Source organism: Sus scrofa, chromosome 5 (assembly GCF_000003025.6).
Source record: "Sus scrofa isolate TJ Tabasco breed Duroc chromosome 5, Sscrofa11.1, whole genome shotgun sequence".
In the NCBI taxonomy this organism is placed as follows: domain Eukaryota; kingdom Metazoa; phylum Chordata; class Mammalia; order Artiodactyla; family Suidae; genus Sus; species Sus scrofa.
This window is the reverse complement of record NC_010447.5, coordinates 90,155,377-90,182,550: the sequence shown is the minus strand read 5'-3', so window position 1 is coordinate 90,182,550 and position 27,174 is coordinate 90,155,377. Positions and strand designations below refer to the sequence as shown.

At 37.8% G+C, this 27,174-nt stretch overlaps 1 protein-coding gene across 1 annotated transcript in view; it reads right to left on the bottom strand.

The window, feature by feature from the left end:
* EEA1 (early endosome antigen 1) overlaps window positions 1–27,174 on the bottom strand; it is a 125,308-nt gene that overhangs the window by 74,464 nt on the left and 23,670 nt on the right. The window contains 2 exon segments of the mRNA XM_021091260.1: window positions 1,983–2,107; window positions 14,208–14,300. Coding sequence (XP_020946919.1) covers window positions 1,983–2,107; window positions 14,208–14,300 — 218 coding nt within the window.

Below are 27,174 nucleotides of genomic sequence, written 5' to 3'. Positions count from 1 at the left end.
AACCTAAACATCCAGGCAAACCAAGGAATCATGAGAAGTAATACACTGTTACAGTTTTAAACTACTCTTTTGGGAAGACTGCTACAAAGTAATAGATAATGAAAACAGAGGTCAGGTAAGACAAACACTGAAAATAATCCACATTTGTTTTGTTTTTTTTTTTACTGTTGACGTTTGAAAGCAGTTTCAGGGAGAACATAAGCCAGGTGAGCTTAACACTGGATGAAAGTTAAGAAGCAAGAACAAGGGTAGACTGTGGATGTTTTTTCATTGAAAGTTCATGTACTAGGCTAATCCATATCTGAAAATTGTTAAACTGACACTAAATGTCAATATTTACATATAAGTATGTATTTCACATATGATATATAAGCATGTATTTTAACAAATGACAAAAGAACAGTACCTAAAATTATTAATACATATAAATCCGAAAGAGGAGTTCCTGTCGTGGCTCAGCAGAAATGAATCTGACTAGCATCCATGAAGATGCAGGTTTGATCTCTGGCCTTGCTCAGTGACTTAAGGGTCAGGCGTTGCTGTGAGCTGTGATGTAGGTTGCAGACACAGCTCGGATGCCAAGCTGCTGTGGCTGTGGCGAAGGCCAAAGGCTGTAGGTCTGATTTGACCCCTAGCCTAGGAACCTCCATAGGCCAGGGTATAGCCCTAAAAAGACAAAAAAAAAAAAAAAAAAAAAAAAATCTGAAAGAGTATTAATAGTGACATAAAAGGGAAGATTTAGACTTCCCAAAAGCACTAGATTAACCACATATTGTAATAAATTAAAACAACCATATTTTACAGTTTTAAATTATCTATCAACCATAAGAAGATAATACTTTATGTGGTGTTCTTCATGTCACAGCAGATTAACCAACTAAGAGGCACTTTTTTTAAGAGAAAAACATGAAGAAAAATTTTTACAAGAACAAAATCAAGGGAGTTCCTGCTGTGGCTCAGCAGTAACGAACCTGACTAGTATCCAGGAAGACGGGTTCGATCCCGGGCCCTGCTCAATGGGTTAAGGCTTTGGCATTGCTGTGAGCTGTGGTGTAGTTCACAAATGTGGCTTGGATCCCACATTGCTGTGGCTGTGGTATAGGAGGGAAGCTGCAGCTCCAGTTCAACCCCTAGCCTGGAACTTCCATATGTCATGGGTGCAGCCCTAAAAAGAAAAAAAGAAAAAAGAGTAAAATCAAGCTTTCTTCTTCCTTGGTGGGGACATAAGACAAGCGTTCACACCAACAGAAGTGGAAGAGTAAAGTTACACTGTTGAATGATACTGTAAGTGATTACATTTTAGTTTAATTCTTAAAATGGTCAAGCAAAATTGGCAAGAAGCAGGATGTGTATTGTGCTTGCTATTATATTGGTGACTACAAAAGAAAATTTTTTAAATAATTATTGGAGTTCCCACTGTGGCACAGCAGGTTAAGGATCTGGAATTGTTTCTGTAGCAGTCTGGATAGCTGCTGAGGTACGTGCTCGGTTTCTGGCCTGGCGCAGTGGGTTAAGGATCCAGCATTGCTTCATCTGTGGTGTAGGTCACAGCTGTGGCTCAGATTTGATCCCTGACCCAGGAACTTCCATATGCCGCAGTGTGGCCAAAAATAATTTTTATTAAATTTAATTATTTGCCAAATGCATTATTTTAACAATTTCCTATAAAATTTTCTAAACAGAGAATACATACCATTCTTTATTAAGAACAATATGCAAAATGCAATTTAGGCTTTTGAAAAAAAACCACAATTTTCATTAAAAATATAATCTCTGAACCATGTTGTAGATGCTGTTATAGATCGTTATTGGTCAAAGATAAGAGAGGTTATAATAATAAAAGATGAAGGCCATGCTAAATGAAGATAGATTTAAATTAAATAACATAAAAACACTACTATGTTCGCAAGCGAAGTACTCCTGATTAAACAGTGATATTGCATGCATTCATTACATTAGACTTCAAAACTATTATACTGTACCGTTTCAGAGCAAGTGCTTCTCCTCCCTGACTTGAATCATTACCAGCATCATGAACTGCCTCATAGTGTTTGAAAAGTTCATCAGCAGATCCAAGAGATTTCATACACTGGGGACATATGAAACCCTACAGAAAGGGGTAGGAAAAGGTTTCAAAATAGTGTTCTGTATGCAAAATAATCACTTGTATGTTATGAAATATAGTCAAATGTATTATTCATAGCCCAATGGTGGCACTGACTAAATTACAATTTATGGTATTAAACCCAAATTCTGGTGTTGTGCAAAGGTACATCACACTGCCTGCCCTGGTTGCAAAATATTTTTAGAACCCTTACAACTTTCTTTTAGGTTGGAAAAATTAATGGCTAGGGTATAAATTCTAATCTAAGAAGTCAGTTCTGATCGAGAAGTCCAGCTGAGAAGATTCACCATTATGTCCTCCATCTCTCTAGATATCCCCCTTAGCAAAATAATATCTGCTCCAATCTACTGCACAAGAATGATAACCAAAAAAATTAAGAATATGAAGCACTGATCATTGAGAAAAAAACATAATGTAAATAACTCATAATTACCACAGCGTATCTACAACGGTTAGAAGTATTCCCGTTGGCAAATTCCTTGCTAAATTAAGATTAACACTACAAAAGCTGAAAATTAATATATAGTCCTATAAAATATTTATAAACTCATAAATAATCCTAGAACTATTATACGGCTATGGTACACAAGGTCCTGCATGTGTTTTCCCCCAGTGACCTATTCGGTCTGATCTCTGAATACTCGACAACATGCTTCAACTACACTGAACACATTTTTATGTCTTTGCATTCACTGCTTTTTTCTCCAGCATTATCATCATCAGCTTGTCAAGTTTCTACATTCACTGTAATACATAACATAAAGCTTTTAATCTATGTTTCCCTAAGAGCTAACATTGTATTTTGAACATACCATGTATTTTCTACACAGTGTATTTATTTATGGAACAGAAATGAATTTGTAGGGCAAATTTGGCAAATATAGAAGAGCTTTAACAGCATGCAAACTGTAAAACATAAGAAATAGACTGAGCTGAATAATAAGTACTCTGGATACATAAAAACTACAAATAAATGAATAACTTCTGCTCCTTCGTTGGGTGCCATTCAAAAAACATACCCTCACTTATCATTTATACAGCTTATATGGCAGGATCAAGGCTCATTGAGCATAACATTACCAGACAATGGTAGAGTAGAAGTATATATAAAAGAACTACAGGAACCCAAGAAAAGAGGTATCCAAATCTGCCTGTGGCAGTGGTTAATGCTTTCCAAAAATATATACAAATACACATATATATTATGTATTTGTGAATGAATGAATAGGAGTTTTCTTGTCAAAAACAAAGGTATTCTAGGAGTTCCCGTCATGGCTCAGCGAAAATGAATGCAACTAGGAATCATGAAGACTCACATTCGATCCCGGGCCTCGCTCAGCGGGTTAAGGATCCAGCGTTGCCGTGAGCTGTGGTATAGGTTGCAGACGTGGCTGGGAGCTGGCGTTGCTGTGGCATAGGCCAGCAGCTGTAGCTCCGATTGGACCCCTAGCCTGGGAACCTCCATATGCCACGGGAGCAGCCCTAAAAAGACGAAAGAAAAGAAAAGAAAAGAAAAGAAAGGAAAGGAAAGGAAGGAATTCTAAAAGCAAACGGAGAAGCATTAACAAAGATGTAGGAAAAGGTATGAAACACAGTTATGCTACACTGGGAAACAGAAGTATATTCTGATTATGGGGCCAAAGTGAAAGGCGGGGCACTGCAGGTGAATGAATGCAGTACTGCCTATGAAACTTCTAAAATAAGCAAAGACAGAAGTACTGCCTTGGGACTTCAGAATAAGGCCATTAGGATCTAAAGATATTTGATGCTCAGAATTGTTTTCTGAATGAATGAATGCTCCCAACCCATGTGTTAATCTAGCTGGTGTTATGCATTTTTTGCAAAGCCATCTATGATCGACCGCCATATTTCATAATGGCTCTATATTAAGCGTTACCAGGCATTCTTTTTTCTTTTTTTTTGGTCTCTCTCTTTTTTTTTTTTATCTTTCAGGGCCACACCCATGGCATATGGAGGTTCCTAGGAGTCCAATCGAGCTGTAGCCGCTGGCCTACACCATAGCCACAGCAACACAGAATCCGAGATGCACTGTGACCATAGCTCACAACAATGCCAGATCTTAACCCACTGATTGAGGCCAGGGACTCAACCCACATCCTCATGGATGCTAGTCGGTTCATAAACCTCTGAGCCACAGCAGGAACTCCCTATCTGGCATTTTTATAACTTCTACCTAAAAACTGTTGTACCACACTAGTTAACATGCTCTTAGTGCAACAACACATAAACCCCTGTGATATTTAGCTTGTCATTTCTCTTTTGTGTGTCAGCTTCTACTGGTAAGTAGAAGACAAATTACAGTGTTTCCCAGGAAATCCACACCCCAGTTACACGATATAATCTTCACAACTTCGGCTTTTTGACTCTTGTCTCTACTTCCAGGTTTGGGTTCTACACACCTAACGATGCCAAAAAGCTAATGATCACATTAAGGTACCCATACCTTCTTAAAGCTTCTAAACATTTCCAGGTTAATACTCCAAAAAGAACTGATTCATCCCTAAGCAGAAATTTTAGAAATTCAGTAATATATACTTAGTGAAATACTCCACCTAAGTGAATTTTTCATGTGATTAGAGCTTGCATGTTTAAATAAAACTTCAACTTTGGGATGTTTCTGATAAAAATAAATCTATCTAAAATATATATAGATGTACTTCCTCATCTTCTTAAATAGATGATATTATTAAACCTTTGTTTAACATCTCAGAAGCATGAGTATTAATCACTGAGTGGGCATCTTCTACTTTATTAATTCTGGCAAACCTCTTTAATTTCTGTACCCATATTTTACAGTTTTTCTTACACCCTGTTTTGACTTTCAACAGTCATTTGTAAAAATTATTCACATGCTATTTCTAGCAATGCTAGCCTGATATGGTTGGGAAGGGTAGACTAAGGGAAAAAAGTTTATTAAAGCACATCACCCATTTAAAATAAAAGTAAAATAAGCTCAGAATGAATATCTGAGGGATATCCCGTGACATGGACTTTGTGATACTAATACTAGATTTTAAGAGACTATTTATTTTTTTTTTTTTAACTATCTTCAAGGGAATAGAGGTTGCTAAATAGATAACTTTAGAACAGTAAAACACTAAAAATAGCCAGGAGTTCCCATCATGGCTCAACAGTAAGGAACCCAACTAATATCCATAAGGACACGGGTTCAATCCCTGGCCTTGTTCAGTGGGTTAAGGATCCAGCGTTGCCATAAGTTGTGATGTAAGTCACAGATGTGGCTCGAATCCCGCGTTGCTGTGGCTGTGGTGTAGGCAGGCAGCTACAGCTACTATTCAATCCCTAGCCTGAGAACTTCCATATATTGCTGGTGTGGCCTAAAAAGACAAAAAAAAAAAAAAAAAAATTAAAATTAAAAAAAAATAAAAATAGGAGTTCCCATCGTGGCACAGCGGAAATGCATCCCGACTAGAAACCATGAGGTTGCGGGTTCAATCCCTGGCCTTGCTCAGTGGGTTAAGGATCCAGTGTTACCGTGAGCTGTGGTGTAGTTCGGAGACGTGGCTCAGATCCCGAGTTGCTGTGGCTGTGGCGTAGGCCGGTGGCTACAGCTCTGATTCAACTCTTAGTCTGGGAACCTCCATATGCCATGGGTGCAGCCATAAAAGGACAGAAAGACAAAAAATAAAAAAAAAAAAAAAAAGCCAGCTGCATTTTTTCCTGAATCATTCCAAATTTCTCACCAACTCACACAAACAAACATGTACACACACACAGCTGACTTAAGATCAAAAGCAATAAACTCCTTATTCTTAGCTTTCAGTGACCTGTAATCCTTTCACAGATCCACTGTAGTTAAGAACCTACTTCATGATACTTGTGGTATCATTGTACCAAGTGTTCTTTCAGTTAATAGGAAAGTTCTTAATTAAGTGACAGGTAGATAAGACTGCCACTTTTGATTTTTGCCATCCCATAAAGAAAAGCCGACCCATGTGTTCTGGAAGAAAGACAACTGATAAAAAACTAAAGCAGAGTTCCAAGAATCTTTTATGCCTCTATGATTGCTGACATGCTTCAGCAAGTTCAACTGGTATCCGCCTATATGCACCCATTTCCCCATCACCCTAGAGAATTATTTTAATTGTTCCCTCCTGAAGTTTTTCAGCAGTTTCTCTCAAGTTGATTAGACATTGCACTCTTTTTTGCAAATATATCTTGCAAACCTGTCGCAGAGATCATGTCTTATTTATCTTTTTATCTCCTTTACCTACCAAAATACCTGACACAAAATGGGTACTCTACTAATGTGTTAAACAAGCAAAGGTTTGGTGAGATCATTTTCTTATACATCATTGTCTCACAGGAAAAAAGTAAGTCTGATGTTTTTTTCCTTTAATGGTTAAAAAAAAAAAAAAAAGTTTTGGAGTTCCCGTCATGGCTCAGTGGTTAACGAATCCGACTAGGAACCATGAGGTTGCGGGTTTGATCCCTGGCCTTGCTCAGTGGGTTAAGGATCCAGCGTTGCCGTGAGCTGTGGGGTAGGTCACAGCCATGGCTCGGATCCCACGTGGTGTGGCTGTGGCTGTGGGGTAGGCCGGCGGCTACAGCTCTGATTAGACCCCTAGCCTGGGAATCTCCATATGCTGCAGGAGCGGCCCTAGAAAAGGCAAAAAGGCAACAACAACAAAAAAGTTTCACTCTTTTATGACATTTATAAAAGAATTTTTTACAAAAGCTATGTCTCTCTGCTTTTAGAATACTGTAGAGATTTTCAAAGGAAGGAGATATATCAAGACCATCTGAGAAAAATTTTCCAGCCTAAAAATGGTCAACATTTCCCTTCACTGGCTCCCACCCCCAGGAACTAGCCTCAAACACCACAGAGAAACATTTGGGTGGCCCCCTATTAATTATAAGAGTGTATCATTCTGTCATTCCAAACAGGTCTAGAAAATCAAAACAAAGACTTAAAACAGTGGTAGATTCAGGTTCCAATGCTGCATATTTTCCCAAATAAAGATAGCAACAGTTCATGTGCAAAGTCCTCTATGTAACAATAAAGCATTTTAACAATTCATTCATAAAACATTAAATAAAAAGATATAATTTATAAATGTTGAAATAAACACTCACTTTATATTTGAAATTTCATGGCAAAATGTATGCAAAATATTAACTTAAGAAGCTTCTATATTTATTTACAGACTCACAAAAAGACAGCTACAAACAGTGAGAACTGCCAAACCACTTCCCCAGAGCCTCTTTTCCTTACTGAACCTTGTTAAAGCATGCATAATTAAAGCAATCCATAGTCCCGTGTAGCATAAAAAGTTAAGCAACACCAAGGCAAGGAAAAACAAAGCTATTTTGAGCAACCCATAACCAAGCTGCTAAAACAAAATATACAGGACCCACAGTAACACTGGAGTCATTAAGAAGTTCCTGTCCTCTTGTCTCATTTTCAGCGTGCACTTTCTGGTAATGCTCCGACAAATCAATAGCAGTTACACATCTTTTCATACATAATGGACAGATGAAACCCTGTGAAATAACAACTTTTAGGAGGATATACACAAAAAGTTATTTGTGAAACAAAACATAGACAACGAAAATAGACATAACGGGAAAATAATTAGTACATCTTTTTTTAGTACACAGAAATTTTCAAGTAGAAACTGTACAAAAGGTGAAAGACCTATCCAAAGCAGGACTCTGAAATTAGTTTCCATTCTTATGCTATAAATTCCCATTGGCTCAATTTTATTAATAGTAACCAGCTGCTTTAGCGAGAATACTATCATTCTTTTCATTTACGATACTTCGTCCTTACTTATCTGAAAGCTGGGATGACAAGCTAGCTTTTATTTTAAATCAAGAAATGACTGGAGGTGTTAACAAATACCTTTTTGTAAGATAATGCTCTCAATAAGAAAAGTTCTTAAATTCTTAAAAATGAAAGTAATTTTTAGTCTTCACTGTATTCCACTAGCCTAAGATCCCATTCTTGCTCACACCCATACTTTCCAGGAGGTGACTCTTCCTTCTAATTTTATGAGCCAAATCATTTTTAAAAAATCTCCCAAATTCTCCTATATCTAATAATATCTGTGTTTTAAAATATGGGCTGTTACACTGATCTATGGTTTGGGGTTTTGTCAGATAGGAACAGTAAAAGGATAACAGAATAGAAGAATTGAGAGTATTAGGAGAAAGTAAATTAATTGAAGACAGTGATTAAGGACAATAGGTTATAAAAGTTATAATGTCATGAGTTTTGGTGTCAAAAATAGATGTGGATTTGAATCTCAACCAATCCTAACTATATGACTTTTTAAAAAAATCACTCTACTTTGCTAAATATCTGTTTCATCACCAATAAAATGGGGCTGATATTTGCACCTATTCTTCTACTGTTACTGTACAGTGTATAAAATGCTAAGTACAGTGCCTGAGGCATTATAAATGCTCAACAAATATTTCATTAGATGTACGGTTAGAGAGTAAAGGAAATGAAGCTAAGAAAGGCTGACAGACTAGAAGAAAGGAAATGAAAACTGTGAAATACTCAGCAAGGCCAAAGAAGTCGCAAGACTAGGACACAGTTTTTGAGAGGATAGGCGGTTTAGGTAAAACATGCGGAGATATGACTTTAACGTTTCAGCTGAAACCGTCCTGCCTGTTAAGATGGAAGGTACTGTCGTGGGCTTGAGTAACTAGAAAAGAGGTAATAAAGAGCATTGGTGTTGATGCCGTCAAGAATCGGGAGGCTAAGATGTTCCTTCAGTCACTAATGTCACTTACGATCATTCAAGGAAGAGGGAAACTACAAAGTGAGAATAAAGGTAGTGGTTAAGAACTAGTCTTGGGCTTAACTCCTGGATTCAGACTACTCTTGGTAGCTTATATGATCTTCAATTTCCTCTGTTAAATGAACTGACAATAACAACTACTTTCGGGGGGAGGGGTCTCATGTCTCATCCTCACAGTGTACATGGGTCACTGCAAAGCCTTCCAACCACTCTCTGCTTCTAGTCTTACCCCACTAACATTAGTGTCACACAACAGCTAGAGTAAGCCTACGAAAACGTAAATAAATTTTGTCCTTTTGTCCTGCTCAAAACTCTCCAATGACGTCCTATCTCACCAAGAGTAAAACAACACCGAAGTCTATACAAAAGCCTGTGAGGCCCTGCAGGAGGTGGGCCTGATACATCACTAACCCGATCTCTCCTTCAACTCACTATGCTGGAGCCACACTAGCCTCGTGGCTATTTTTTCAACATGCCAGGAATGCTCCCACCTCAGAGACTCTTCACTTGTTTCACATGCCTGCAACCTGCTTGTTCCAGAAATCCACATGACTCACTGCCTCACTTCCTTCAGTTCTTTATGAGTTATCACCTTCTCAGAGATCTCTCCCCTGATAATCTTATTTGAAACTGCATTCACCCAAAACAAACACTTTCTATGCCCCCCTCCCGCTTTATTTTTCTCAATAACACAAACTGCCTTCCTCCGTATATTCTGAGTTCTGCCGATTTCCACTCACTAGAACGTAAGTTCCACCAGGATAAAGTTTTTTTTACTATTTTATGCAGTGCCATATATCCAGCATCCAGAACAATGTTTGGTGACAATAAATACTTGATAAATAAATGGATCTCAGAACAATAATCATTACCTAAAGGATAGAGAAGACTTTTCAAGAAGCACATGAAGAAGCATCTATCCCACATGTGAATCAAGGCAGGTTTACTGGAAAAAGTAATTACCTGTGATGAGACTTGAAGGATAATCAGATGCTAACCAAGAAAAAAGGAAAAACAAGAACAGGTAAGGCATAGAGATCAGCAGGTACAAAAGTCCAAAGATAAGAAAACACTTGGCACATCTTAAAATTAGGAGTTCATTAGGCCTGGATCAAAGAGCATAAAAAAACACAACCACACATATAAGGTCAACGGATTTCTCACAAAAGTAAAAACTTAATTCAATGGGAAAAGGTAACACTTTCAACAAATGGTACTGCAACAAGCATATGCAAAAATGTGGTTTCCATACCCACACAGAGACAATGAACCTCAACCACTATCTAATACACAAGAATTTAAGATAAACCACAGGTTTAAATGTACACACTAAAATGATTTTTTATTTTTATTTTTTTATCCTTCAGTCTTTTTAATGTAGTCCATGTACAACATTACATAAGTTACAGATGTACAATATTGGGATTCACAATTTTTAAAGGTTATAGTCCACTTAGAGTTATTATAAAATATTGGCCATATTTCCTGTCTTATACAATATATTCTTGTAGCTATATATATTTTTTTTTAATCAGAAGAAAGTATGAGAAAGGTTTGCAACCTTGGGGTAGGCAAAACCTTTGTACTACCCAAAAGGAAGAGGCCATAAGAGAAAAGGCTGACAAACTGCACTTTGTCAAATTTTAAAACATCTTCTCTTTGAAAGACACCGTTAACAAAATGAAAAGCAAGCCACAGATTGAGAAAAAAATATACACATCAAATATGTCTGAACATGGTGTAAGGCCTAGTATTATGTGCTGCCTTGACAACTGGTGAAACTGGGAAAGCTTCAAATGGCTTAACTGTAAGTTCCCCTCCCCACTCTGCTCCCGCAGATAAAGTTCTCTAACCAAACAGCTCTCCTCTTTACCAGGAGCTTGCACAGGGCCTGCTTATCCTTGAGCAGTAGGAATTCAGTTCCTTGTGAGCCCCTGGAATTATTCAAACAAGTCAATCACAATCTCCTTCGGAACTAGGGGGCACCTTACTTTCCAGATATTATAATCCCTGCCTCTCACAGCCCCTGGTTGCTCATTTTGTTCCTAAGTGCAGTCCTCATGTGGCCCTGCACGGCACACAGCGTCCTCTTCCCCTGGGCTGGGAGTATAAGCGACTGATAAACTGCTGTCTATCTAATTTGTCTACTGTCAGGTTAACCATGTGTTTAGCTATCCCCATAAGCCTAGGACAGGAATCCTTCCCTCGCCAATGGGATGAAGAAGAGGCAATCAAAACCCTAAGAAAAGACACCAAGAACAGATAAAGGACTCTTACAACTCACTAATAAAAAGATAAACATTCCAGTTTTCAAAATGATCAGATTTCCAGTTCCAAACAAAATGGAATGGATACAGTTCTCTATTCTTCTTGCTAAGTAGAGCTGAAATCCCTAGGCATTACATATAAAACAAACATAAGAAAACTCTGCAAAATAAAGAGAAGAAGGCAGACCAGCTAAGGATCTCAGGAGCCAAGGTCCGAGACAGTGGTGAGCACTCCAGTTTTCTTTTCTCCTCAAACATTCTGAACTGGGGGCTGGAGAAGCTGGCAACCTGGAAACTTCAGCAGATACCTACTAAAAAGCCCTAAGAAAAGACTGCTCTCCCTCGCCAAAGGAGCATGAAAATGAAGGACTGGTAATATGCTGATCATCAGTGAGTGCTTTTGGTGGACACTAAGGATAGAAGCCAGATTAGAAAGGAAGAGAGAGAACGAAGACATTTGCTTCTGCAACACCATATACTAAATGGTCTGAACAACAGTCCTCATGAGAACGACGAAATGATTAAGATATCACTTACTACACTGTTATGTTATAGTATGTATTTGTTACAGAATGAATGTCCACGAACCATCAAAATTCCTATGTTGAAACCTTAACCTCCAACGTGATGAGGCCTCTGGGAAATGATTAGGTTATAAGGATTGAGCCTTCATGAATGAGATTAGTACACTCATAAAAGAGCCTCCAGAGAGCTCTCTCACCCCTACTGCCCTATGAGGCAACAACCTATAAATCAGGAAGCAAGCCTCCATCACACACAGAATCGGCCAGATTCTTGATGCCGAACATCCCAGCCTCCAGAACTGTGAGAGGGAAAGGTTTGTTGTTTAAGCCTCTCAGTATTTTTGTTATAATAGCATCTACTAAGATACTATACATACACACACACACACACACACACACACACACACACACATATATAGTATAATAATAAACAAAATTTGATGCAAATGAGCACCAAAGCAAAGTATTGCTTCATTTCTATTTCTTAAAATTCTGGAGACCATGATATTTCAAATTCCATTTAGATGGCTGCTAAGGGCACAAAGTTAAAACCTAGAGTTTCTTCAAAGTGGGAAGCCAGCCTCAGGGTAAAAGGAAACAACCTAGAGAAGGACTGCGAGAAAAAGAGATTAAGCGAGGTAGGGAGAGAGTGATTGAAAACCTAACACGTCGACACTTCAGCACTGGCCATACGGAAAAAACAACACCACCTAAGAATTCATATCACCAACAGCCCTCAGTTGGAGTAGTAGTGGGAGTTTACACTAGTGGGTAATATGAGGAATTTCAAGCACCGAACTTAATGCAAGGGACTGCCAGGTTAGTGGCACATCTGCAGCAGTATTTGTATGCTGATAAGACTAATCCGTGGCATAGGTAAAAACCAAAGTCACTGGAGGCAGAGAGGGTAAGCTGAGAATGTGAGAGAGAATGGATTCCAGAGTACAAGAGAAAGGACTGGACTGTGATAGGAAAAGAGACCTGTCTTTCACGTACCAAAGTAAAAAAGAAAACAGAAGTGCAAGTATAGTTTTAGTGATAAAATGAAAGCCTGCATCTAATGGTTTTTTGTTTCCTCAGTAGTATAGAAGGTGACCAAGAAAAGGTGGGGAAAAGGTAGACACATGGAAGATTTGAGAATAGAGAGAGTACAGTTATCACAATGGGTAGAAAAGGGACCCCAATGAGAAAATATAGCAGGATTATGAGGCACTGCTCACCCAATGAAGACTTTTTTGGTCTGAGTGGGATCAACAATTATTACTAAATTCCTTTCCAGGGTCACATCTGATGAGTACTTGAGCTCATCAGATTACGAACACAGTTGAGAAGGTTTCCTTCAAGATATTTCCTTAAACTTGCTCTTAATAAAGTTCAAGTCTCACTCTCATAGTCGTATTAGATCTTATTATGGTGAATATACATGAAGACAGATGGCCAGAAAGAGACAAAAGAGAGAGATGAGTGGAGAGAGAGACCTATCCAGAAACACATACATATTGGACTCACCAACAAGAAGCCGAGAAGACTAGGAAAAAGGGGACTGAGTAGGCAGCACGGCTGAGCCGGGAAAGGCACAACAGTCTAAAACTGTCAGAGCAAAAATGTGAGCGTGTCGCTCTCTCGGGGGTAGTATTATGGGTGATTTTTATGTTCTTCTCCAGTCTTATCTCCTTTTTCTATAATGAGCATATGCTATTTGTTAAAAATGACAATAATAAAGCAACTTTCTTTTTTAGACTTACTTACTTTCTCCATTAATTTTTTTCTTTTTTCTTTTTTTGTTTTTAGGGCCAGCATACAGAGGTTCCCAGGCTAGAGGTCAAATTGGAGCTACAGCTGCTGGCCTACACCACAGCCACAGCAACACAGATCCGAGCTGTGTCTGTGACCTACACCACAGCTCACAGCAATGCTGGATCTTTAATCCACTGAGCGAAGCCAGGGATCGAACCAGTAACCTCATGGTTCCTAGTCGGATTCGTTTCTGCTGCACCGCAATGGGAACTCCTCCATTCAATGAAACTTATTACATTTATAGATGTACAACCATCATCACAACCTAAATCTCACTAATTTTTAATAACCTATCAAAGAAAAAAGTTCTTACAAAGTCATATACAAAGATAAATAATTTATAGATTTTATAGCTAATTTTTCATTAGCTTAGTAGTTCATGACAGTAGAAACACATGAATAGACACTATTTAACTGGTAATTCTTTACCAACAGATTTTTACATCTTCATTAAGTATAGATAACTTTAACATTAAAGACAAATTGGCAATATTTTTCAGCCTTAATATACACTTCCTCAGTCTCACCACTAGGCACTAGTATCCATCTACAAGTGAGATTCAAAAGTTGCATTCCAATTTGTAAGAAAGATTTTCGAAAATTTTTCTTACAGAAGTTTAAATTGCCAATTGTTACTCCAAATATTTGCTATTTTCCTTAGGTAATACTGAGTTTTGTTGCCATGTTATTACTTTCATACCTCTGAGGAGCTTTCATTATTGACATCCACTGTGTTTATAGGAGCTGCTGATGAATCTAAATCAGAACCTTGAGAGCCAACTCTCCCAGGAGTCTGAAACATAAGCACAAGAGGGAAAAAAAAAATCAAAGTAAATATCAACAATATATTGATAAATTATTTAATAACATATATTTTGTACATAGTGCTTTATCATCTTCACCTCACTTTCACAGAATATCTTATTTAATCAGAATAACATCTCTGAGAGGCAGGGAAAATGTTACTGCTAGAGAAAACAAACTCAAAAGCAGCTAAAGGACTTCTCAAGATTACACTGTTAACAAAAAATCAAAAAGAAGCAGAACTAAAGCGCTGAATTTCTAATTATTCTTACACAGCTCTCCACTACACCAACTAAACTATGATTTGAGCAGAGGTAAAAGATCAACACAGGCTGCATTACCTAGTTACCCATCCATCAACTACCATTTTACACTGAGAAATTTCTAATACTAAAAATAAGTAGACTTCTCCAAATTGAATGATCCACATTTCTGTCACATTTTCTCAAAATACAACTCTCAAAAACCTTCTAAACTTACCCAGAGTATGTCTTTATTGTATTCATTTAACACAATGAAATTCTGAAATTTTAACTATTATATCAGCTACCCTCCTACAAAAAACAAAGCAAAATTCTTCCCTAAAATGATATACTTGAGACATGAATTTTTTTTTTTTTTTTTTTGTCTTTCGTCTTTTGAGGGCCACACCTACGGCATACGGAGATTCCCAGCATAGGGGTCTAATTGGAGCTGCAGCTGCCAGCCTACACCATAGCCACAGCAACACCAGATCACATCTGTGATCTACACCATAGCTCACGGCAACACCAGATCCTTAACCCACTGAGCGAAGCCAGGGATCGAACCCGCAACCTCATGGTTCCTAGTTGAATTCGATTCCACTGCACCACAATGGGAACTCCAGAGACATGAATTTATAAATAAATAAAAGCCAGCTATCTGGATTTGATGATAGGCTTATGCGTGTAGGAAAAAAAAAAGTTGTTAAATGGTAAAAAAAAAAAAAAAAAAAAAAAAGTTAAAGAGCCTTTAATTGTACACTTAATATAGAGAATTGTATAAAATCAGAAATTCATTTTTGACTCATCCACATTTCACAATGGATTTTAAAACTAGTGCCTCCATCCCCAAAAGACTAGAAACAAAGCTGTTCCTCCCAAGAACTGCACTTTCCCCATTTCTGTATACCATGTTTTTCCAGAATCCAGGGGCTTTTCACCTGAGATTTACCTTGTCAGAGATGGAGCAATTCACACAAATATCTACATAATCCTATTATTATCACCAAATTTACCCTTCCTCAATACTTGCCTAAAATAATTCTAGTAAGCAGACCTAAGTAAGCTCAAGAAGCATGGGAAATAAAAAAACGATTTGATGTGCATATTTTAAACATATTCCCCCTGACTGTTGCTAAATTGTCTAAGAATTTTCTTCTGTTCTTAGGCCACTGAAACCCCATTATGTCAATGAGAAGTGCAGTTACAGAAAGTAATACACACACACATAGAAAGGTATTAAACTGGAAATGTGGAATGGGGTAGAGGATATCAAACACTAAAATATGCCATGGGAAAGAGAGAGGGTCCACAACCCTAGTCAAGATAGCACTTGCAGTTAGCCCAGGAACTAAACTGCTTCAACTCCAATCAAAGATCAATAGCAAAAGATACATGCACCCTTATGTTCAGAGCAGCACTACTCATGGTAGCCAAGACATGGAAACAACCTAAATATCCATCAACAGATGCATGGATAAAGAAGATGTGGTATGTGTACGTGTGTGTGTATATATACAAACATATACATACACACAATGGAATATCAGCCATTAAAAAGAATGAAATGATGCCATTTACAGCAACATGGATGGACCTAGAGATTATCATACTAAGCAAAGTCAGAAAGAGAAAGACAAATACCACATATCACCTTTTTTTTCGCTTTTTAGGGCCACACATGCAGCATATGAAGTTTCCAGGCTAGGGGGTCAAACCAGAGGTATAGCTGCCAGCCTACACCACAGCCACAGCAAGATGGGACCCAAAACCCACTGAGCAAGGCCAGGGATTGAATCCACATCCTCATGGATATTAGCCAGATTTGTTTTCCACTGCATCACAATGGGAACTCCCTGATATCACTTATATGTGGAATCTAAAATATGGCACAAGTAAAATATCTATGAAAAAGAAACAGACTCATAGACATAGAGAAAAGACTTGTGGTTGCCAAGGGGGAGGTAGGTGGGAGAGGGAAGGATTAGAAGTTTGGGGATTAACAGATACAAACTACTATATATAGAATGGATAAACAAGGTCCTACTGATAGTGCAAGGAACTATATTCAATATCCTTTGATAAACCATAATGGAAAAAGAATATGAAGAAGACTATATATAAATGAATCTCTTTCCTGTATAGCAGAAATTAACACAACATTGCAAATCAACTATACTTCAATAAAATTTTTTTAAAGATCAACAGCAGATTTAAAAATTTTTAAACATTAAAAAGGCAGAATCAGAGTTCCCGTTGTGGTGCAGCAGAAACAAATCCGACTAGGAACCATGAGGTTGCAGGTTCAATCCCTGGCCTTGCTCAGTGGGTTGGAGATCTGGCATTGCCGTGAGCTGTGGTGTAGGTCGCAGCAGACATGGCTCGGATCCCTTGTTGCTGTGGCTGTGGTGTAGGCCAGCAGCTACAGCTCTGATTGGACCCCTAGCCTGGGAACCTCCATATGCCATGCGTGCGGCCCTGAAAAGACAGAAAAAAAAAAAAAAAAAAAAGGGCAGAATCATGCTCAAACATGAGTATCTCAGTAGACAAAAAATAAAACAGAAACACACAGAGTATAGAGTTTGGGGACCTAAAGCAGGTAGAGGCAAGAAAGTTCTTATGGGATAACAGGAACCAAAACACCCTACACAGAGTAGATAACAAGAAGCCAGGCCAGAGTTCTAGCTCTGGCTCAGCCTAATCTCCGTGAGGATGCTGGATTGATCCCTAGCCTTGCTCAGTGGGTTAAGGATCTGGCATTGCTGCAAGCTGCAGCATAGGTCATAGATGCTGTGTGTCCATTTTTGCAGTTTGATCAAAACTTTTCCAGGCAGGGATAAATAGGCATTCCACACAAAGCATTATTTACAAAAGTGAAAAATTATGGGAGAGGGTTCAAGACAGTGGCATAAAAAGATCCTGAACTCACCTCCTCCCACAGATACAACAAATGGGACAGTTTCCCAGAAAGGGACCTGAAAACTGAATGAAGAAAATTTAGGAGTTCCCGTCGTGGCGCAGTGGTTAACGAATCCGACTAGGAACCATGAGGTTGCGGGTTCGATCCCTGCCCTTGCTCAGTGGGTTAACGATCCGGCGTTGCCGTGAGCTGTGGTGTAGGTTGCAGACGCGGCTCGGATCCCGAGTTGCTGTGGCTCTGGCGTAGGCCGGTGGCTACAGCTCCGATTCAACCCCTAGCCTGGGAACCTCCATATGCCGAGGGAGTGGCCCAAGAAATAGCAACAATAACAACAACAACAAAAAAAGACAAAAGACAAAAAAAAAAAAAAAGAAAAGAAAATTTAACAAAGAGTGAAATATAAGAACAGCATTGAAATCAGTAGGAGAGGCAAAGATACAAAAACCACACCCCAGCTGCAGAATCCACAATGGGGAAAGACTACAAAGGTGCCAGATCTTTTCCTTGAGAAGTGAAAGATTTGAGCCCCACATCAGGCACCCCAGCCCCTAGATCTCACATGAGAGAGATGAAGCCCCAAAACCTGGTTTTGAAAACTAATGGGGAATACGCCAAGGAAAACTATAGAACTATAAGGAATGTAAAACCTGCTCTTAAAGGACTGACACACAGACTGACTGGGCCCAATGCCGGTGCAAAAACACCAAAATGAAAAGTACATGTCCCATAGCTGAAGGAGACCCACCTACTCTCTTAAAGCAGGTGCTAGAAAGACTAGAACCAATTGGGATGCTCCCTAGGGCCTGAGTTACTGGGAGGAGCCATTTATGTGATGTCATGCTACCTTTCTAATTCTGGTACTGGTGAACACTATCTCAGAATTCTCCATCCAACCTATTAGCACCAGTTAGCACACCCCACTGTGACAGCACTGTCCAACTCTGGTCTGCTGCTGGGCCTCATAGCTAGCCAAGCAACAGCACCCCCACCAGTACTCCACAGCAGCTGTGGACCCACCACTGCATGCAGCCCACACAGGAGACACCTCATGAACACCTGGCTCTAGTGGACAGGCAGGATTGTGCTTCTGAGCCTCACAGGACATCTCCTAAATAAGGTCACTACTTCAAGACTGGGAGAGACTGCTGATATATCTAATACATAGAAACAAACAAAAAAGAATTAAGCAAAATGAGGAGAGAGAGAAAGATATTCCAATAGAAAGAGTAAAACAAAACACCCCCAAAAAAACAAACTAAACAAAATGGAGATAGGCACTCTACCTGATAAAAATTTCAAAGTAATGGTCATAAAGATGCAACCAAAAAGTGAACAGAGCGAGAACTTCAACAAAGAGATAGAAAATATATGAAGGTACCAAACAGAAGCTATAACTGAGCTGAAAATATGCCAGAGGGGTTCAACAGAAAACTAGATGAGGTAGAACATATCAGCCAGTGGGAAGATAAAACAATGGAACTCAGAACAGGAAAATGAAAAAATATTTAAAAAGTGAAGACGCCTTAACGGACTTCTAGGGCAGCATCAAGCAGAATAGCACTTGCAATATAGAAATGCCAGAAAGAGAAGAGAGAAAGGGACATAAAACCTATCTGGAGAAATAGCTGCTAAAAACATCCTTAATTGACGGAAGGAAACAGACATCCAGTAATAGGAAGCACAAAGAGTTCGAAGTAAGACGAACCTATAATTAAAATGGCAAAAGTAAAGGATAAAGAGAGAATCCTAAAAGCAACAAGAGAAAAACAAATTGTTACATACAAGGGAAACCCTCTAAGACTACAGCAGATTTTTCAGCAGAACCTTCATAGACTAGAAGAGAGTGGCATTCTCATATTCAAAGTGCTGAAAGAAAAAAAACTTCCAAGAATCATCTATCCAGCAAAGCTATCATTCAGAAATGAAGGAGAGATCAAGAGTTTCCCTGATGAGCAAAATCTAAAGACATTCATCACCACTAAACCAGCCCATAAGAAATATTAGAGATTTATTTAAGCTGAAAAGAAATGGCACTAAATGATAAAAAGAAAACATATGAAAATAAAAAAAATCTCACTGCTAAATCTAAATATATAATAAAGGTAGACAATCAATCGCTTATAAAGCAAGCATGAAGGTTAAAGATAAAAGCACTAAATATAACTAAAATGACAATAATTAGTTACAGGATGCATAGAATAGAAAGTAGTAAAACGTGTTATCAAAAGAATAAAACATGAGGAGGGAGTAAAAAGATAAAACCTTTGGAATGAGTTCTAATTTAAGTTGCCATCAACTTAAAACAGGCTACTACTTACATAGAACGCCATAGGTGAACCTCACAGTAACCACAAGGAAAAAATCTTATAAATATACAAAAGAAAATGAAAAGGGAATCTAAACAACACTTTAAGAAATAATAACACAAAAGAAAAAAGAGAAAAGATGAAGAGGAACCACAAAAAAACAGCCAGAAAACAATTAACAAAATGGCAATAACTACATATCTTTCAATAATTACATTAAATGTAAACAGACTAAATTTAACAGTCTTACCTCAAGAAACAAGAAATCCCCAATAAACAATCTAACCTGACACCAGAAAGAACTAAAAAAAAAGAAAAAACAAAGCCCAAAATTGGTAGAAGGAAATAATAAGGATCATAGCAGAAATAAAGACTTTTAAAAAAAAAGAAAGAAAGAAAAAAGAAAAGATCAATGAAAGAGCTGGTTCTTTGAAAAGATAAACAAAACTGGCAAACCTTTAGCTAGACTCACCAAGAAAGAAAAAAAAAAAAAAAAAGAGGATTCAAATAAAATCAGAGATGAAAGAGATGTTACAACTGACACCACAGAAATACCAAGGATCATAAGAGACTAGCATGATAACTATATGCCAACAAATTGGATAACCTAAAAGAAATTGATGAATTTCTAGAAACACACAATCTTCCAAGACTGAATCATGAAGAAATAGAAATTCTGAGTAGAGCAATTACTAGGTAAGAAGATCAAAATAATAATCAAAAATCTCCCAACAAAATGAAGCCCAGCAACAGATAGCTTCACTGGCAAATTCTACAAAACATTCAAAGATTTAATACCTACCCCTTCTCAAATTCTTCCAAAAAACTGAAAATCCAGGAAGCCTTCCAAGCACATTCTATGAAGCCAGCATTAACCTGATGTCAGAACCAGATATGGAGACCACAAAAAAAGAAAATTACAGGCCAATCAATATCCTTGAACATAGATGCAAAAAATCCTCAACAAAATATTAGCAAACTGAATCCAACAATACATTCAAAGGAGTATACACACATCAAGTGGTATTTATTCCATGGTTGCAAAGATGGTTCAACATCCACAAATCAACTATGATACATCACATTAACAAAATGAAGGATAAAAAATATGCGGTCATCTCAAGAGATGCAGAAAAAGCATGTGACAAAAATTCAACAACAGTTTATGATAAAAACTCAACAAAGTGTGTATAGAGGAAGCACACTTCAAAATAATAAAGGCAATATATGACAAGCCCACAGCTAATATCACACTAAACAATGAAAAGCTAAAAGCTTTTCCTCTAAGATCAGGAAACAAGACAAGGATGACAACTAGTGTCAGTTTTATTCAACATAGCATTGGCTGCCCTAGCCAAAGCAATTAGGCAAAAAAAAAAAGGGGGGGGGGTGGAGTGGGGATAAAAGGCAACCAAATCAGAATGGAAAAGTAAAACCATCACTACCTGCAGATAACATGATACTATACATAGAAAATGCTGAAGACTACACATACACATACACACACACAGCACTAATAAATATAATAAATGAATTCAATGAAGTCACAGGGTACAAAATGAACATACAGAAATTTGTGACATTTCTACACCAATAATTAGCCATCAGAAGGAAAAATTAAGAAAACAATCTCATGTATGACTGCATCGAAAAGAATAAAATACCTATGAATAAAATCATAAGATACTGATGAACAGTGAAAATCGTAAGATACTGATGAACAAAACTGTACATGAAAATTTACAGTGAAAATCATAAGATACTGATGAACAGTGAAAATATTCACTGTACAGTGAAAATCATAAGATACTGATGAATAAAATTGAAGACAAAAATGGAACTGAATATATAGTCTGTGTTAACAGATTAGAAAAATTAATATTGTTAAAATGTCCATAATACCCACAGCAACCTACAGATTCAGTGCAATCCCTATCAAAATTCCAATGGCATATTTCACAGAACTAGAACAAATAATTCTAAAATGTCTCTGGAACCACAAAAGACCCCAAATAGTCAAAATAATCTGAAGAAGGAAAAAAAAAAGCTAGAAGTATCATGCTCTCTAATTTCAAACTATACTACAAGGCTAAGTAATCACAACAGTATGGTACGGGCATAAAAACAGACACACAGATCAATGAAACAGGACTGAGAGCCTAGAAATGTAAACCTACATCTATATGGACAATTAATTTATGACAAAGGGGCAAAGAACAGACTATAAAGAAAAGATAGTCTCTTCAATAATAATGCTGGGGGGGAAAGAACAGCCACAGGCAAAAGAATGAAACAATTAACTCAAAATGGGTTAAAAACTTGAATATAAGGAGTTCCCTAATGGCATTGTGACTGCTATCACTCTGGGTACAGCTATGGCCCAGGTTCAATCCCTGGCCTGAGAGCTTCTCCATACGGTGGGCAGGGCCCCTGGCCCCAAAAGAGGCTTAACTTAAAACGTGAAACCATGAAATTTCTAGAAGAAAATTTCACTAACATCAGTCTTAGCAATGTTTTTATGGATGGATCTGCCTCCCAAAGTAAGGGAAAGAAAAGCAAAATTAAACAAACGAGACTATATCAAACTAAAAAGATTTGGTACAGCAAAGGAAATCATCATCAAAACAAAACAGCAACCTACTGAATGGGAGAAGGTATTTGCAAATCATTATCTCCAAGAAGTGAGTAATAATCAAAATATACAAAACATACAACCCAATAACAACAAAAAAACAAATTAAAGAATGAACAGAAGATTTGAACAGACATTTTTCCAAAGACAAGACACAGATGGCCAACAGGCACATGAAAGAATGTTTAATATCATTAATTATCAGAGAAAATGGAAATCAAAACCACAATGAGGTATCACCTCACATTTGTCAGAAAGACAAGAAATGACAAATGTTTGAAAGGGTATAAAGAAAAAGGAATCCAAAAACTGGTGGTGGAACTATAATTTGGTATAGCCACTATGAAAAACGGAGTGGAGAAATTAAGACAGAACTACCAGCCATATGACCCAGCTATTCCACTTCTGGGTATTTATCTGAAAAACACAAAAACTCTAATTCAAAAAGATATATGCTGGAGTTCCCATCATGGCTCAGGGGTTAAAGAGCCCAACTAGTATCCATGAGGATGCAGGTTGATCCCTGGCCTCACTTAGTGGGTTAAGGATCCAGGACTGTCATTAGCTGTGGCATAGGCCAGCAGCTCCAGCTCCGATTCAGCCCCTAGCCTGGGAACCTCCATACACCGTGGGTGCAGCCCTAAAAAAGACAAAAGACTGGAGTTTCTGTTGTGGCTCAGCGGTTTAACAAACCCAACTAGCATCCATGAGGACTCAGGTTCAATCCCTGGCCTCGCTCAGTGGGTTAAGGATCTGGCATTGCCGTGAGCTGTGGTGTAGACCACAGACGTGGCTCAGATCTGCTGTTACTGTGGCTCTGGTGTAGGCTGGCAGCTACAGCTCCAATTAGATCCCTAGACCTGGAACCTCCATATGCCACAGGTGTGGCCCTAAAAAGACAAAAAAAAAAAAAAAAAAAAAAAAAAAAAAGACAAAAAAAAAAGGATATGTGCTCTCCTATATTCATTATATTCATTACAGCATTGTTTACAACAGCCAAAATAGGAAAACAACTGAAGTGTCCATCAATGGATGAACAGATAAAGAAGACGTGGGGTGCGTGTGCATGCGCATGCACACACGCACACACACACACACAATGGAATACTATTAAGCCATAAAAAATGAAATTCTGCCATTTGTGACAACATGGATGGACTCTGACGGTATTATGCTAAGTGAACTAAGTCAGACAGAGAAGTACAAATACCATGTGATTTTGCTGATATGTAGAATCTAGAAAAACGAAACAAATGAACATATAAAATAAAAACAAATTCAGAGATTCAGAGAACAGATTAGTGGTTACCAAAGGGAAAGGGGGGTGGAGGGTGAGCGAAATGGTGAAGGGATCAACTGTATGGTGATGGGCAACAATTAGACTTATGATGGTGATGACTTTCTTGTACACAGATGTCGAATTCCTGAAGCCTATGTAATAAAAAGTTTTTATGGCCACATCCATGGCATATGGAAGTTCCCGAGCCAGGGACTGAATCCAAGCTGCAGCTGTAACCTACACCACAGCTATAGCAATGCCAGATCCTTTAACCTGCTGCACTGGGCCAAGGATAGAACCCGTGCCTCCACAGCAACCCAAGTTGCCACAGTCTGATTCTTAACCAACTGCACCGCTGCAGAAACTTCTAATAAAAAAAATTTAAGTGAAAAGTTATAAGCAACTATATTCAAAACAAAGAATAGCTTAATGAAATTGTGACATACCCTCTCAACAAACTCGACAATTAAAAATGAGAAGGGTGAAGGCTATGTAGAAAAATAATGCTTCTGGTAAAATGTTGAATTTGTAAGAGAGGCAAAGTACAAAGTTTAGATATACTGTGACTTCAATTATTTAAAGCCATAAACACAGGGATTCAAAGGTAACAGAAGACTGATGTGTTTTATGTCAGTGCTATTTTTGTTGCTGTTACTATTTTTCACCTATGTTACTGAAAGGATAAAATTTGCGTTGATGATTTAGTTAACCACTTACCCAACTCCTCTCAAAAAATTTTGTTAGTGTGGTGCTATTTTTTTTAATATTCAGATTTTTTAAAATTAAAAAATACTTGGGGAGTTCCTGTACGGCTCAACAGGTTAAGGATCCGACATTGTCACTGCTGTGGCTCTGGTTACAGCTGTGGCACAGGTTCAGTCCCTGGCCCAGGAACTTGCGCATGCCATGGATGAAGCCAAAAAAAAAAAAAACATTTGGCCTCACAAAAAGATCCAAATGATTACCGTTACCAAACATCTACCCTTAGTGCTTAGTGGCATCAGCCAAAAAGATCAAAATTTGAAAAGATGGGGAAAAAAGTTTATAGGGTATTCAGAGTATTTATTTCAACCAATTAAGAACAGGTATCTGCAATATATTTGGCTACCCTAGGTTGGTGATAATTAAAAACACATTCCTACTACCAAAAATCATAAGATCAACATAAAGCAGCATTAATCTCTGCAAAAACGACTTTCAAAAAATCATATACAAGTTTTTGAAGAGAACAGCACTTCACTGGGGTAAAAAAGCTATTGTTTACTGCATGCAATATCTTGAAAGGTAGTATCACTCTTGTAGAAGTTTTAACAACACTAAGTTTCTTTGAAAAGCATATTTGATTTCTTTCAGACTAGCTGTTTATTGAATACAATTTAATAATCTCCTTGTGAGAATCACAACTGCACTCCTGTAATCCAAAGCAACCAATAGCTATATATTCCAATTAAGACTGAAAATCTAAATCTAAGCAAAGAAAAACAGAATCAAAACAAACATCTAGTTGTATATAGGAACAACTATTTTATAGATGAATAACAAAAAGTTTTATATTATCTGGTGATACACTGAGTCAGAGCTTCCCAACTGTCAACATACTCTCCCCACTTCTCAACAGATTAAGCAGGAGATGAAGCAGAAAGAGAGCAAGAATTTCATTGATAAAACTCAGTTTTCAACCTAATTGCTACTAAAAATAAAGAACTTCATTGCTAAATATTTCCTATCTTCAAAGCACTAAAACTGACTAGAAGGATAACCTGTCTGCACATAGAAGAGATAAATGCTTAATAAGCAAATGCACAACCCATACCACTCTAGCTAAAACCAGACTGGAAACAAAGCAAGCCTGCAAAAGCTAAATTAATAGTAGATTAATTGACAGAAAACAGTGAGTTGACTAGAAATAAATTACTGCTTTTATAAAAATCTTTGAAAAAATTGCTGTTGGATACTAAATACACCTTATATTAAGCAAAATTATTTCTAAAACTGGGAAGGATACAGGCATTAGAAAGTAAATGACATACAACCTCAAAGCCTTGGAGACTTATAAGACTTCTGCACGAATTTCTTTTAAAATGTAACCTTCAGCACTGATTTTGTCACTCTATATCACCCTCTGCCCACCATAAAAAGCAATAAGGAAAATTTTCACAGATTCAGAAAGTTTGAAAAGCCATCTACCATAGTCAGACCTTAAGAAGGGTGCTTTAAATACATACCTGATACTTATACTTCAAATGGATAATCAAAGATTTCTTAGGACCCTAACTACCTCTTTCCTATTACTAAAAGCTAAGAACTTAGTACATACAGATGAACTGAGAAGGTATATTTGCAAGACAATTTTTTTATTTTGGAGAAAGCACTCTAGGGCTTCCCAAGGAGTTTACTGTACACTATTAGGTGATCTAATTTACTCCCTTAATTTTAATTATCCCCTAGTGCAGGCAAAAACAAAATTCTAAATCTAATCCAGATCGCTGCTGAACTTCAAATTCACATTTTTCTGTCCTGCTCTCTCTACCAGAGTACCATGAAAGCACACCAAAGTCATTCGATTCAAAACCAAATTCACATTTTCTCACAAACCTTGAATCCATCTTCATTCTTTACCTGAAATTACACACCCATCTTGCCTAAATCCTAAGCAATTCTAACACTTCTCTTCCTTAACCTTCACAACCAATCACCAAAGTTAATTCAATCACCCACACAAATTTTGAATCCATCCTTCCTCCATCTCTTTTGCCATAACTCCATTCAAGGTGTCATCATCTCTCACCTGAACTATAAAAGAGAGATTTAATTTACCTCTGTGTCTCTAGACTACATTTCCAGCTGCTTTCTGATTTCCCAAAGCACCTCAAATGAATCATATCCAAAACCAACCTTTTACCATCCCACGAAAAAGTTTCCTTTTCTTCCTGTATTCTCTAACTTATTAATAACAATTCTTACTGATTTAAAAATCTCAGCTAAAACCTAACTCAACTCAAATTGACATTTGTACACCAATGTTCACAGCAGCATTATTCACAATAGCTAAAAGGGGAGTTCCCGTCGTATGTAGTGGTTGATGAATCCGACTAGGAACCACGAGGTTGCAGGTTCGATCCCTGCCCTTGCTCAGTGGGTTAAGGATCCGGCGTTGCTGTGAGCTGTGGTGTAGGTCGCAGACGCGGCTCGGATCCTGCGTTGCTGTGGCTCTGGTGTAGGCTGGCGGCTACAGCTCCGAATAGACCCCTAGCCTGGGAACCTCCATGTGCCTCGGGAGCGGCCCTAGAAATGCAAAAAGACAAAAAAAAAAAAAAAAAAAAAAAAAAAAAAAAAAGCTGAAAGGTGGAAACAACCCAAATGTCCACTGGGGATGTAATTGATAAATAAAATATGGTATATACATACAACAGAATATTATTCAACCTTAGCCTTTCAAAAGAAGGAAATTTTAATATATGCTACAACATGGATGAACCTAGGA